Raw genomic sequence first — 14,476 nt, 5'->3', positions numbered from 1 at the left:
CATCATGGACGCGAAGACAAACGTGTCGGGCTCCTGCCCGTCCTGCGTCCGCCATAGGAACCGCTGCGATTGCTGGTCGGCTTCCCGGATTCTTATCCGCAGGAACATCTCCCGTATGTCGGCCGCGATGGCTACTCGTCCCTCTCTGAAGCGGATCACGTTTCCGAGGAGGGATGAAAGCAGGTCAGGTCCCGTCAGTAGATGGTCGTTCAACGCCGTCCTCTGGAACTGGGCGGCGGCGTCGAACACGACCCTTATCTTGCCAGGCTTGTTGGGGTTTGTCACCGCGAAGTGGGGCAGGTACCATTTGCGCGAATGGTGGGCGTCTACCTCCTCGCGGCTTAGTTTGACGGCGTATCCCTTTTCAATGTAGTCCGCCATCTTGGCGCGATATGCGATCGCCAGTATCGGATCCTTCCGTAGTTTATTTTCCAGGGAGTGCAGCCGCTTCATGGCTGCTTGCCGGTTGCAGGGCAAAGAATCCCCGTCTTTCGCCCACAGTAAACCGGTCTCCCATCGTCCGGATGGTAGTTGTGTGGTTGAGCTGCTCATGAGCTCCGCCGCTCGCACATCTGCGGCGCGGCAACGTTCCAGGGTGGTTACACCTAGCGAGTCAACGGCGAAGCTCTTCTTTACCAGTTCCGCTAAGTCCCTTTCACCCTGGCCGTCTGGGGGTAATTCAAAGGCGGGGTGCACAGCCCCGCCGTAGGTGACGGCTCCTAGGGCCGTCTCGATGGTTAGCCGCCCGTCCTCTTGTAGGACTGGCGGGCCTGTAGATACCATTAGGGTGGCGTAATCAAGACCGATTAACATCTTCGGCTTGATGCCTGGCCCGTGTGTCTTGGTGCTCTTTCGGTTGCGGTGCGGCAGATCCATGACCCGCACCGTCTGTGCCTGGACACCAAATTCTTTGTTTCCTTTAACGAGGATTACGGATACACGCTGTGATTGTAGCGTGTCCGTGTTCCCACTGGCACCGATGAGTCTCAACTCCTCGCAGGCCCCGGTGGCGCCCACTGCACGGGCGACATCCTCCTCGAGGAGAGTTACCGATGAACCCTCGTCTAGTAGTGCGTGGATCTCCATTGACCCACGCGGGCCCTTCAAGGTTACTGGCACTACCTTGAAGGTCACTGGGACTTCTGTTCGCCTTGTCAATAAGACTTGCTCGTTCGGCGTACTGTCCACTCTCTCGCGGTGTAGCGACCGATGATGCCGCCCGTGGCACTCGTCGCACTTCGCCGCTTCACAGGTGGTCGTTTTGTGTCCCGGTTCCAGGCATCCGTAGCACACGAACTTGGCACGCACAATTGTCCACCTCTCCTCTACCGTTTTCCGGAGAAACTTCCGGCATTGTCCGAATGCGTGTCCACTCATGTCGCAGAACAGGCATTTTTTGTCCTGAGTGAGAAACACGTGCCTTTCTTGGGTACGCCTTTTCTCCACTCGGGCGGGTTCCGTGCTGATCCCGATGCAACCCGCATTCGGTATTGCACCGGTCAGTCTCGCTAGCCACAGTGCCAGATCCCTGGGGGTAGCTTTCCTCACGGTATCCGCTCGTGACATAATCCACATCATCCTCTCGACTCGTGGCAGCTTCTGAGTCATCTCGGACAGAAGCTTCGGGGAGGAGAGGTGGCTTCCATCGAGGCCCTCTACGGTCGATACGACGTTTCTTATCGCGACCGCGTAGTCCGTCAGGGCCTCCAGGGATGCGTTGTCGGCCAGTTTAGGGAGTTTTCTTATCCGCTCCAGTACTCTGTCCACGACGATCTCCGGGTGTCCAAAGGCGGCCTCTAACATCTTCACAATGTCCGGCACATTTCGGGGATCTACCAGCAAAGACGACACTGTGGCCTTGGCCCGTCCTGTGAGGGCTCGTTGCAGACGGAGAATGTTCTCCGCGTTTGTAAGGGAGCACATCTGTGTCGATTGATCAAATTGCGCCTTAAATATTCGCCATTCTAGCGGGTCGCCGGAGAATTGCGGTAGATCCCTAGCGCCGGTTTGCCTCGCCATGAACGTGTGCCACTCCGGCGGCTGTCTGTATTTCGTCACAGGCTCGCCGGTGGCACCCGGCGGCATGTATTCCGTGGGTAGCCCCTCTTGTACCCACGCGCTCACCGGGTCACGAAACTCGTAGCCCCCCAGTGGTATAGTACGTGCCGCTACGGGCTCGCCTGGCCCGGCGGCGTAGCGTACGTCGGCGTCCTCCCTTCGGCTGTGTGCGGGTGGCGCCTCATTGTCCCGATGCCGCTCATTGTAGCGGCCTTGTAAATGTGCGTTTGTCGCTCCGGCGTAGGCCGGCTCAGCGGCGTAGGCCGGCTCAGCGGCGTAGGCCGGCTCAGCGGCGTAGCGTGTGTTGGCGGGCTCCTTCATCCTGGAGTCCGTCTCTGCGACCGGGTGCCTCCGTGGCACCCCGTCTCTCACCCGGCCGCTGTCGTAGTGGCTCGGCGGAAATGTGTACGCCGCTCCGGTGTCCTCCGGATCAGCGGCGTAGCGTGTGTTGGCGGCCTCCTTCGTCCTGGAGTCCGCCTCTGCGACCGGGTGCCTCCGTGGCACCCCGTCTCTCACCCGGCCGCTGTCGTAGTGGCTCGGCGGAAGTGTGTACGCCGCTCCGGTGTCCTCCGGATCAGCGGCGTAGCGTGCGGTGGCGGCCTCCCTTGCTCTGAAGGCTGCTTCCGTGTCGGCGACAGGGCGCTTCCATGCGGCCCCGTCTCTCACCCGGCCGCTGTCGTAGTGGCTCGGTGGATGGATGTACGCCGCTCCGGTGTCCTCCGGATCAGCGGCGTAGCGTGTGTTGGCGGCCTCCTTCGTCCTGGAGTCCGCCTCTGCGACCGGGTGCCTCCGTGGCACCCCGTCTCTCACCCGGCCGCTGTCGTAGTGGCTCGGCGGAAGTGTGTACGCCGCTCCGGTGTCCTCCGGATCAGCGGCGTAGCGTGCGGTGGCGGCCTCCCTTGCTCTGAAGGCTGCTTCCGTGTCGGCGACAGGGCGCTTCCATGCGGCCCCGTCTCTCACCCGGCCGCTGTCGTAGTGGCTCGGTGGATGGATGTACGCCGCTCCGGTGTCCTCCGGATCAGCGGCGTAGCGTGTGGTGTGGCGTGCGGCGGCGGCCTCCCTTGTGCTGAAGGCTGCTTCCGCGTCGGTGACAGGGCGCTTCCAAGCGGCCCCGTCTCTCGCCCGGCTGCTGTCGTAGTGGCTCGGCTGCTGGATGTACGCCGCTCCGGTATCCTCCGGATCAGCGGCGTGGCGTGTGGCGTGGCGTGCGGCGGCAGCCTCCCTCGTACTGAGGGCTGCGTCGGTCCTAGACGCGTCTGACGTCAGCGGCAGCGGCTTGTGAGCCGGTTCCGACGTCCCGTGCGATGTGAGGTCCCTCTCGATGGTGGGCGTGAGGGGGGTTGCCATGTCTCGTCTGGCGTCCTCTCTCGCGTTGGCGGCCTTCAGCGCGGCGATGATCTCGTTGAGGCTGCTCACCTGCCTCTCGTGATGTGCCTCGCGTTCCTCCATCTGTCGGCGAAATGTCGCCGATGAGATGGACCGCTCCGAGGGTGCGGATTCCTCGTCCGAGTCCTTTTGTTCCTCCAGAAGTCCTTGATGAGGCTCCTCCTGGCAGTCGTGTGAAGGCCCTGGCTGGGGCTCCTCCTGATGTGCTCGTACAGACCCCGGTTGGGGCTCCTGAAGCTCCTCTTCGTGCTCCGTGCCGGCGTCTCGACGCGTTCCCGAACGCGTCGACACAGGCGATCTGTTGACCGGCATGCTGTAGGTGTGTTGTAGACTGGAGACCACTGGCGACGATCCTTAGCTCCGAAGGACCAAATGTAACGTACGCGTTACCACGATGAAAGTTTCGCCGGTTCGTCACCCGCGTCTGCCGCAGTCAAGCTTCCCGGCGTAAGTGGGAAGCCGCCCTCCCAGACAGAGCCAAAGACAAAGTCGGAAGGTAGGAGCACAGCTGCGCCGACCGCAAGTCAACCTCAATAGCCCTGAAAAGGACTTTCCACCCGGTCCAAGTGGTGCAGAGAGGCGAAGGCAGTCAGCAGGCAGAGCGGAGCGAAGAGCGAAGTGCAGGAAGGCGAACAGGACGGAGAACGGAATAAAACACGTGTGAACTGTTCAGAGTTAGGAACTCAACTGCTTTAATATTTCTAATTGACCGCCTTATAAAGCGGTGCGCGTCGGGCTCCGTGAGTCGGCCATCCCACCCGCGCCGGCTGCCTCGGAGTGGTGGGGGTAATCTTTCCCCGCCACTCGCTACATGCCGCCGGCCGCAGGTGGCGTAAATACGGGCGCTCAATGCCCGTACGGGCCATTTCGTCGGCAGCCGCGACGCGCGCAACATGACATTTACATAATATATTTTTGTACATTTTATTCATTTTAACCTAGCTATTTTTCCCCGGTAATACTGAGGCCAGGCTCGAAAGTGACCATTTTATCTTTATTGAGAGCCCAGCCATCAGTTCTATACATTTACCGGGGATCCTTTCTAATTAATGTATTATTTTAATTTATTCGATTTTACGCGTCCGGAACACCCGTTAATGTACAATGAGGAATCCCACTATTTCTATATTTTTTTTCTATTAGAGTACTATTTAACTAAGCAAACATATATTTTTATTTTTTTTTTGCGTTTTTTACAAGGATATGATTTTTTAAAGTTACATTTATCAAATACCGCGCCAAATGACTATAATCAGTGTGTCACTTTTCAGTAGTGAGGTCATGAAACGGTTAGCGTTCTTACTTTCACTGACCGAGGTAAGTTGTATTTCTCCAATCAATAACAAAACTGACAAGAATCTATGGAATATTGCTTTGATTACTTCATTAAGTTGATCGTAATTTGCTTATTTCCATGTAATGGTTGTTTTTACGAACGTTTCGATTTAGAAAAACCTAGAAAGTTGACATAATCTCTGGTTAAAATGTCAAATTATACAAATTATACTATTTTTTTCTATAGTCAAAACGCTCCTTACAAGGTGCCGGGGCTTTAAAGCGGAAACTGGAAATACTGCACGTAGATATAAGGAGTGACGTCATTATTTACGATTTTAAAATAAATACTATTTTTTACATTTTTTATTTATTTTTGCGTGCGTTTTTGAGATATTTCATCCACTCCAAAATTTTGAAATATTCACGTGTACACGAAAACATTTTTAAAATTAAATTCCGGGTTGAGCTGGAATTCCTCATTAATATTATGTAAAAAAAAAAATAAAGCTTTTTAAACAAAAACGAATCGTTGTTTTTTTTTGTTCTTAGTGTTTGGGTGGATTAAGAACACAATTTTGTGTGTGAAATAGAACCAGAATCCTGGACTAGTGCTTTTGTCACGATGGTAACTCTCAGACAAAAATCCTGAGTAAGAAAATCAAGAGGGGAGATAAGTCAACCTTAAAGTTCAGCGGTCGGCACATAAGCCCACCATGTTTGAGGCCCTGGGCGCTATTCCTGTGTTGGTTAAAATAAGTGTACATAAAATATATTGCGTTAACTGCAATTTATTGGTACAAATGTTAGTAAATATTTGTGTGTAACCACTTACCAACTTAAATATGTCTACAGGTTTTGAGACGTCCTCGTCTCTTCGTCAGGATGATAATTACACTAGCATGCAAATCTTACTACACAACTTCACTATGGTGGTTATATAAAAATACAAAACAAAAGTACTGTTAGGACCCTTGATATTAGAAGCTAAGAGCAACGTGCACTGAATATAACACAAAAACGTTGAATTTTGTAGGAGTACTCGTATAAAATAGTACTAGTATAAAAAAACTGTGGAGAGAAGGAAAAGGTAGTTTGAATTTACTAAGTATAAAATGCTTATTATACATATATATATATAATACATATATAATAAACTTTATTAAAAATTATTTGATAGTTAATCAATGGACGTTGGTAATATATATGTTTTTTTTTTAGTTTTAAAAATAAACATTTTTAAGCAATTTTTCACAATGCTCGCTTCCTAATTCTGACGAATCTAATCTTATTAAATAACTGTGGATAGTAACGAGATTATGAACTTACATCGCGCCTTAAAATTTCGATTTCTAAAATGATTAACTCGTTTTACTCTAAAGTTTCATTTGCTGAAACAATTTGGAAAGTAGATTCGAAATAAGAAGGAAAATTTTAAAAGAATCACCTACTTTAGTTCATGTAACATTCAAAAAGGTTTATTTTGTGTATTAATGTTTAAGCGAATGTGCGGAAAAACAATGTATGATAGGTGCCCTAATGTCGAAATTAGAGCAGAATGCAAGGCTGAGTTAAGCATTATCGACAAAATTAAGAAAGGTCTTTTGCGATGGTTCGGTCATGTGGAGCGAATGAATGATGAAAGAACGGCTAAAAAGATTTATGATGCGAATGTGTCTGGTTGTAGAAGTCGAGGAAGGCCGAGAAAGACATGGCATGATCAAGTACAAAAAATTCTTGAAAGTGGTCATGTGAAAAGTCGGAATAATCGACGTGCGCGCATGAGAAGATGTATGAATGTGAAGGAAGCAAAGGAAGTGTGCCAGGACAGAGTGGTGTGGCGTTCTATCCTCTCTGCCTACCCCTCCGGGAAAATGGCGTGATGGTTAGTTAGTTAGTTAGTTAGTTATTAGTGTTTTAGGGAAATACATTTTTTTTACAATTTTAAAGTAATAAGTGTCTTTAAAATACTGTCGAGTAAAACTTTATTTTTACTACCATTTATTGGTAGCATAAAAAATATTTTTAAATTTTAATAATGAATTCTCACGTATACGGCCATTGCATTGGCCACGACCCTAATACGTCACGATTCATGTTGATTTTGAACTTTTTAAAAAAACTTTGAAATTTTTATACAACATCGTCACAAATCTTGACGTCATAATTATCAATGCCGAACGTATCGCGTTTTTTTACAGACATATTTTTTTTATATATTTTTTTTAAGTTATAAATTAAAACATTTTTCCAATATTTTTTTAAAAATCCATTTCATGTATTTTTCTCGGTATGCGTAGTATGTGATATTTCCCTATTAACTTTAATGTATTTATATTTTTAGATACATATTGTTCGGAGCCGTACTGTTCGGAAGATGGGAATCGTGGAACTACGTAGACGGGTCATATTTCTGCTTTATATCTTTGAGCAGGTAACAGCTCAAGTATTTATTAATGAGATTTATTTAAAATACGGAAACTTCGCGTTCCTTGAAAATCTATTCGCAAGTTTATCAAAAGGTTATTCCTTGTTTTGTTCAGTATTGGCTTTGGAGACATCGTCCCAGGAAACAAGATCTTCGCAGCGAAAGAAATAGACCTAAGTTTTATTTTCTGCTCCATGTACCTGATGCTCGGAATGGCACTTATAGCCATGTGCTTCAACCTTATGCAGGTAAATATTCAAATAATTTGAACACAAAAAATATTATAAATTGGTTGCAAATCGAGAAAAAAAACATTTTTGAGAAGGGGATGGAGAAGGGCTTATGAACTGTGAGCATTTCACCATTCTGCCTTTGTTTAAATATCAAAATTTCCTCAGCTTTTTCATCTATCGACTTTTGTGAAGTAAAAGAGCTAAAACGTTCATCATGTGGGTAAGATTTATCTGGCTGAACCATTTCACCTACCAGGTAAAACATTTTTTAATTTTTTGTACTTCTTATTAGTTCTTGTACTTTTTAATTATTCTTATTAGTACTTTTTATTAGATTAAGGTGATTCTAAATGAAAATGTGAAATTAATTATACATAGATGGCGCTTTTATCATTTTTATTTCAAAATGCCATTTTTACGTTAATTTTCGATGGAAAATGTACAAAACTTGGTTTGCGGAAACTTTACACTATATTTATTGTATCAAATACCATAACGATATAATTTAGGTCCTTTTCACAAAGAAGTGTACAAAACAAAAAGTAAGAAAATTTTCTATTGAAAATAAACCTTAAAATAGCATTTTTCAATAAAAGTTATAAAAGCGCCATCTATTAATACATACTTTATATTTTCGTTAATTTATTATTAAGGAAATCATACAGTCTTTATATGAACAAAAGGTAAAAAAGAACAATTAAAAAACGTGAGAACAATTACAGATTTCACATTAGTTTATTATGAATGCAGGAGGAGACGGGAAAAAATAATTAAATTCTATAAAAATAAATATATGAAAATTTAAATATTAAATAAAATTATTATTTATATCACTACAGAGATGGGTAGAATTTTTGTTTCAAGATTATGGATATTCGAGCGTTTACAGGGCTTATGACCTGTCATAGGTTGGGTTCAAGTGGCCACTTTTATGTAGAATTCTACAACATTCCCCATTCCGCTTATTAGCGAATATCCATATCGGTGACATTTTTTGGTTTTTAGTATATATGTCATGAAACAGGGAAAGCTTTCGCTAGCGCGTTTGGAGCGCCATCTATGTATTTGATATTGAGGTTAAGTATTAAAGCAAATTACTTTTTATAATTAATAATATACCTACTCCCCCTTGGGATAAAAAACCCAGAATTGTGTGTGTATAAATATGTAAATATATATACGTACCAAAATAATATTGTATTAAATAAAAAGTACATAAAACGGAGAAGACATTGTATAGCTCCAACTCTACTTTACTCCTCTCTCTCTCTGCTTCCATGAACATTTATATTTCTTAGTAAAAATTCACAACCGACAATAATTAATTAGATGCAGTTAGTAGATGTACATATTTATAAGTAAAAATTAAGAGTTGAAAAGTCTAGAATCACCTTAATCAACAATGTTTTAAGTATGTCGGAATGTTTGTAGACAGGCTGGATTTCCTTCCTATGGAGTTTTTTCAAATCTAAAATTGTTTCAAAAGCAAAGAAAAATATTTTCGAGAAGAAAATATGTAAGTTTGAACATTTACGAGGCTTATGACCTGTCACTGGCTGGTTTTAGTGGCCGTTTTAGACACTGTGTAACATTCACTATTTTGCCTATATTTAAAACCTTCTCAAAAATGTTTTACCCCTCTGTTGCAACAAATTAAGATTTAAATTACTCCCAAGGGAGGAAATCCAGCCTGTTTGCAAACTTTTGGACATACTCAAAACATTGTTGAATTAATTAACTGGTAAAAGGTGAAGCAAAAAAAATGGGGAATTGTTTTTAGGCGTTGCCTAGTAGGTAAATTGGTTCAGCCGGACGAATCTCACCAACATGATAAAGGTTTCAGCTTCTTTACTTCATAAAAGTCAACAGATGGAAAATTTGACGAAGTGTGGATGTTTTAACATAAGCAGAATGGTAAATGCTACACAATGCGTAAAGTGGCCACTAAAGCCGGCTAATGACAGGTCATAAGCCCTGCAAATGCCTAGACTCCCATATTTCCTTCTCAAAAAGGTTTTCCTCTCTCTGTCGCCGCAAATTTAAATCTGAGTACTTAGTCAAACAATGATCAATCGAAAGGACTTGACGAAGTTCAAGGCAATTATCGTTTAATTTAAAGCAACCTCAATTTGAATGATTAATCAATAAATATATCCCATAACATCACACTAGTCCATTTCTATTTGAAGTGGGATAATCCCAACTTCTAATTCAGCTACTACCCTCTAATTACTTGGAACACTCCAGTAAAGGTGGTCAAGGGGTGTGAGTGCACCCCTAAATGGAATCTATTAAGAACCAACTCGCTAATAAACGCTTAAAGAAGGGATGTTTGCTGGGAGAAAGGAGGATTGAAGAAACAGATTACGGTTAGAAATTTACCTCAAATGGAAAGAATTCTATTTGGAGAGCATTGCTGCCAGAATTTCAAATCTTACCTATTCATACAGGTATAAAGGTGGAAATTTTATTAATAGCGTTAAAAGCCTTTAACTGTGTTTACATTTATTCATTTCTACTACATTTTAACTATCGCAAAGGAACGAAGAAGCCCTTAAAGATAGACAAGAGGAAAACGACCGCCTTTGTCGTGTCTGATGTGTTGATGCAAATGTTTCTCGTGGCTATACGGCACAGTTTGAAAAACGTATGATAATATTAGTAATAGAAAATTTTAAAAAATAATGTTTTTGTTATGTATGCAAAGTACTGAAATTGAGTTTTTTTATGCATAATATTATGTAAGGCTGAGACATGTTTTATTGGCAAAATTAAGAGTTCTGCTTTGGTTTAGACATGCGTGGACTGCGAAAGAACAGCTAAAAGGGTTTACGATGCGAATGTTGATGGATGCTGAAAACGAGGAAGGCCGAAAATAACATGGGATAATCAAGTCTAATATATACTCGAAGATGGACATGTCAATAGTCAAAATAATCAGCGTACGCGCATGAGAAGAGGTTTAAATGTAGGGAAGATTGGTATGCTTGCAAAGACTGCTGGCTTATTATTTATGTTTAAAGCATTAACTTTGTGGTCAAACATTTTAATTAATGTTAGTAAACATAAGTGTAAAGCTACTTACTGACTTTTTTAGTCTACCAGTTTCGAGACGTACCCGTCTCTTTGTCAGGACACTCACTACACCAACATGCAAATACTAAAATACTCCTCCACCTTCACCATCACCGTAGTGTATAAACAGTATTTCCAAAAATACATAAATCAACTGTAGATTTATAGAGATGCGAACTCCACCATGTCTAGACATGTACTAAGCTTAGTTAAAAAACATTAAATCTTATATTGAAGAATTGGTAGAGTTGAGAGGGAGGGGGGTAGAGGTGGGGTTACGAGATTGGTTAATTTTTAATTCGTTTCTTTCATGTAAAAAAAAATATAATTTTGCACCACAGACAGCGCAAAAGGCACAGGCCTCATTATAGCACACATACACCTAGTAAGCTCAGCCAAAATCAAGTACAGGTCATCACCGGAGCTTTTGCAGGGTACTGCAGATTGAACACTTTGCTCGAATGAATCATTTTAAAACTTCTACATGTAGGTTCTGTAGTGCAGATAATTAATCTCTTTAACATAAATATATAATATAACATGAATGTGATGCTTTGTATTACGAAAGAAGCAGCATCTTTGGTAACCTTTCGTTAAACCTGAGGATAAAAAGCGCTCGCTTTTCACCTTATAGCCCGATACTTTTAGGACTCAGGCTTCGCAGAGAAGATTTAGTAATATACGTGAAAGCACTCTCGTGCATTCAGTTACCCGGCTTCAAAAACCTAGACGTAAAGGGGGGGAATTCATTTATGGGAACCCAACACAAAAAATCTACACAGGCTGTATGTCAGGAGCTTGTTTGGCACTGACCCCTAAATTTGTAAAGTTTTTTAATAAAAAGTATTTGAATCTAATGTATTCAAATTGAACACAAACTATACAACAGTGACCGCTGGTTGATAGTTTAATGCAAGCTCAAGCCGCGTAAGGTAATAAGATAGTTTGCAGAATGAAAAATTCCCCGCAGTTCAATATTATCGAAATGCATCATCTTTATATATATAATTCCTCTGTACGCGTGTTGTCACCAAACTTATCCTAAACAGCTTAGCCGATTTACGTGCGGTTTTCAGAAAAATGTAAAAAATTGAGCTGTGCGTGTTCGCAGGTATTAAAATCTTCAATCGAATATGTAAAAAAGAAATTAGGAGCATAAATGTTTTATTCACGATCTACCACGGTTGCATCCGAGGAGAATGCATTTGCAAAAAAATGGCAAGATGTTGTTTTTTTTTGTGTATAAAAAAGGTTTGTTTTTGAATGTTTACTAACAGTATTTGGTTTTTGTGGATCTCAATCAGATTCTTTATAATTTCTCCCCATTTATTTCTTTTTATTGGATTTTTCGTAACACTTAAAAAATATTGAATTCAATACCTTTAAAAAAATCGTATTCCTACATAAGTACACCCTTTTGTTGGTGAGACGACCGGAGTTTGACATTTGCAAAAAAAATGCCATATTTGAAAAAATATGTATTTTATGTTTTTGGAATTCAAAAAGTACCTATTTAAATTCAATATTTTTTAAATATTTAAAATTTTTAGTTTTGGAATGTAATCAAAAACAAGTATCTAGGTACCTACTTATCAATGAAAAGTCTTTTTCCAACGTTCGGGCAGGACAACGTCTCCCGGGTTTACAAGTTTTAAATATATATATAAACTTTTCAAATAAATAAACTGTTAGTATTTTATTTGATCGTATAATATTATTTAATCGAGTTGATTTATTAAACAGCTTATTTCCAGAATTAAAACATTAACTTGTTATATTTCTAATGAAAAAAAAAAAGACGAATTTGAAAATGTTTATATGAAGAGAGACTCAACTTTATTTATTAGTTATTTGTTTTTCAATTTATAATGTATCACTGTTTTACAATGTACAAAAGTTCGTTGTTTCTGGCCCCGCCTAGCTAGGGATTTGTGTCTAAACACAGCTAAGCGGGACCCTTTTTGTTTAATATGTTTTTCTTTGAAAGATGCTACGAAAACAATAAACCCTACAATGCGCAATGTAGACGATCTGCTACATACCGACAATCGGTGTATAAATATGATTTTCAAGATTATTATATTATTTACAAACTAGCAATTATAATTTATTGTAAAAAGAGGTATAATTGCATACTTCTTTTTATTTAAAGTTATAATATTGTTTCCGCAACTTTCATTATAATATAAAATGATTTTTATAAAAATCGTAATTTCTTGTTTTTCTTACATTCTTGTATTCGTTAAACTTTGAATGCGCAATGAGGCATATTATCCAAATGAACTAAAATAAAAAATTAAAACTGATTTTTTTTAAAAAAATTACTCGTACTTTTCCCAGTATTTGCATAAAAAAACATCAATCAAAAAATGTTTTAAGCTAGAATTAGATAAATTGGGCATACAAGAGTTAAAATGAATGCCGGTAATCCTTAAAATTTAAACATGAATCTACATTACATAACAAAAAAAAATATTTTCTCAAATATACAATTTACAAAATATTAAAAGGTCTACTTTTTATCGACTGGTTTTTTTTTTTTTTTATCTTACATGTATTGCAACTGGCAGACATCATTAACTCAGGGTCTAATATGTTAAAAACATGGGGCGCAATACTCTATATTTAAAGGGCCTTACTCATGAACTTGGCTTAAAGTTACGCCTAAGTACAGTGGAAAATTTCAAACTGGAATACCATCCTTTTTCTACTATTATAATAAGGATGGTATTCCCATCCGAATTATACTACCTTACTAATGAACTTGTCAAAAAGTTACGCCCAAGTATAATGGTATAATTTGGAAAGGAATACCATCCTTATTATAGTGGTAGAATAAGGATGGTATTCCCATTCAAAATGATTTACTATACTTGGGCGTAACTTTATGCCAAGTTTATTAGTAAGGCCCTAAGAATTTAGGAAACTTGATCTAATTGTATTTTTTTTTCAGGAGCAAGTTATTTACAAAATGGGTGTAGCTAAACGAGGACTTCGAAGAGTTTTCCGGTGCAATAGATGACATTGGTGTCACAACGTAGGAACACAATATTTGAAAATTAGTTTAATTAAAAATACCGATCTTAAGGTGAATTTAAATATAATAAAGTGTGCATATTGAAAAAACTTGAAATTTGATTTGCTGTGGGTGTAAAACAATGATTAAGCATAATATTTATATAAGAAAATACTTATTCAATAAAACAATGAAGTGGTGTTAATGATTTGAACTATAATAATATTTAGGTTACTGTAAAAATAGTAGGCATTTGTTTTAAAGTGGAATTGTAAATATTTATCTTATCAATCTTCAAAGTAAATCTTGTAACTGAAATTATTGTTTTAATTTACATTTATGAATTTAACCACAAATTAGATTTGAAAACTTTATTTGAAATATGGATTTGTAGATGAACAAAATTATTCCTCAGGGACTTGAATATATGAGGGCATTGGAAACAAAAATAGCAAACTCCCGTTTTGGTGTTTTTGAGAAAAATAACAAAAACTGCTACACCAATGCCAAAGAGAGTTTTTATGTTAGAAAAGTTATTTTCACTGAACTTAAACTTTAAGATAGTAATAAATAAGCTTTAACACTTTGAGTACCGTCCGAGAATACACATATAGGTGGCCTCCGTGGTGCAATGGTCAAGAAGCTTGATTCACGCACGGAAGGTTCCGGGTTCGATTCCCGGTGAGAACACAAAAATTAAAATGTGATTTTTCTCAAGCCTGGGTGCTCTGTGATGTAATTCACCACTGTAATTAGGCCTCCTGGCCTGTTGTGGTGCAAAAAAAAAAATAAAATAAAAAAAAAATATATAATTCACTATGTGCCCGGCCCATTTTTGTGAAATTTTATGTTCTGTGAAGGGTTTCTTAAAAGTATCATAATCATGAAAATACTGGGTTAAATAAATTAAAACTTCTTGTATATATTTTAAACAATTTAATAAGTCATTTTCGTATGCCAACATTGGCCATTATGGAGAGCCACATTGCAATGTTTGCACGTATA

The 14,476-nt window shown here is 40.7% G+C and overlaps 1 protein-coding gene across 8 annotated transcripts in view; it reads left to right on the top strand.

Moving 5' to 3' along the window:
• Nucleotides 1-13,789, top strand: part of sand (potassium two pore domain channel sandman) — a 185,972-nt gene extending 172,183 nt beyond the window's left edge. For all 8 annotated transcript variants that reach the window (XM_088242930.1, XM_088242927.1, XM_088242931.1 and 5 more), the window contains 3 exons: nt 7,064-7,153; nt 7,263-7,395; nt 13,409-13,789. In XM_088242930.1, coding sequence (XP_088099056.1) covers nt 7,064-7,153; nt 7,263-7,395; nt 13,409-13,477 — 292 coding nt within the window. In that variant the 3' untranslated portion in view covers nt 13,478-13,789. The remainder of the gene's footprint in view (nt 1-7,063; nt 7,154-7,262; nt 7,396-13,408) is intronic.
• The last annotated feature ends 687 nt before the right edge of the window (nt 13,790-14,476 follow it).

This window comes from Micrasema longulum, unplaced genomic scaffold (genome assembly GCF_059751315.1).
Source record: "Micrasema longulum isolate JH-2025_06_02 unplaced genomic scaffold, ASM5975131v1 h1tg000177l, whole genome shotgun sequence".
NCBI classification, from domain to species: Eukaryota; Metazoa; Arthropoda; class Insecta; order Trichoptera; family Brachycentridae; genus Micrasema; species Micrasema longulum.
This window is presented reverse-complemented; position numbering and strand designations above follow the sequence as displayed.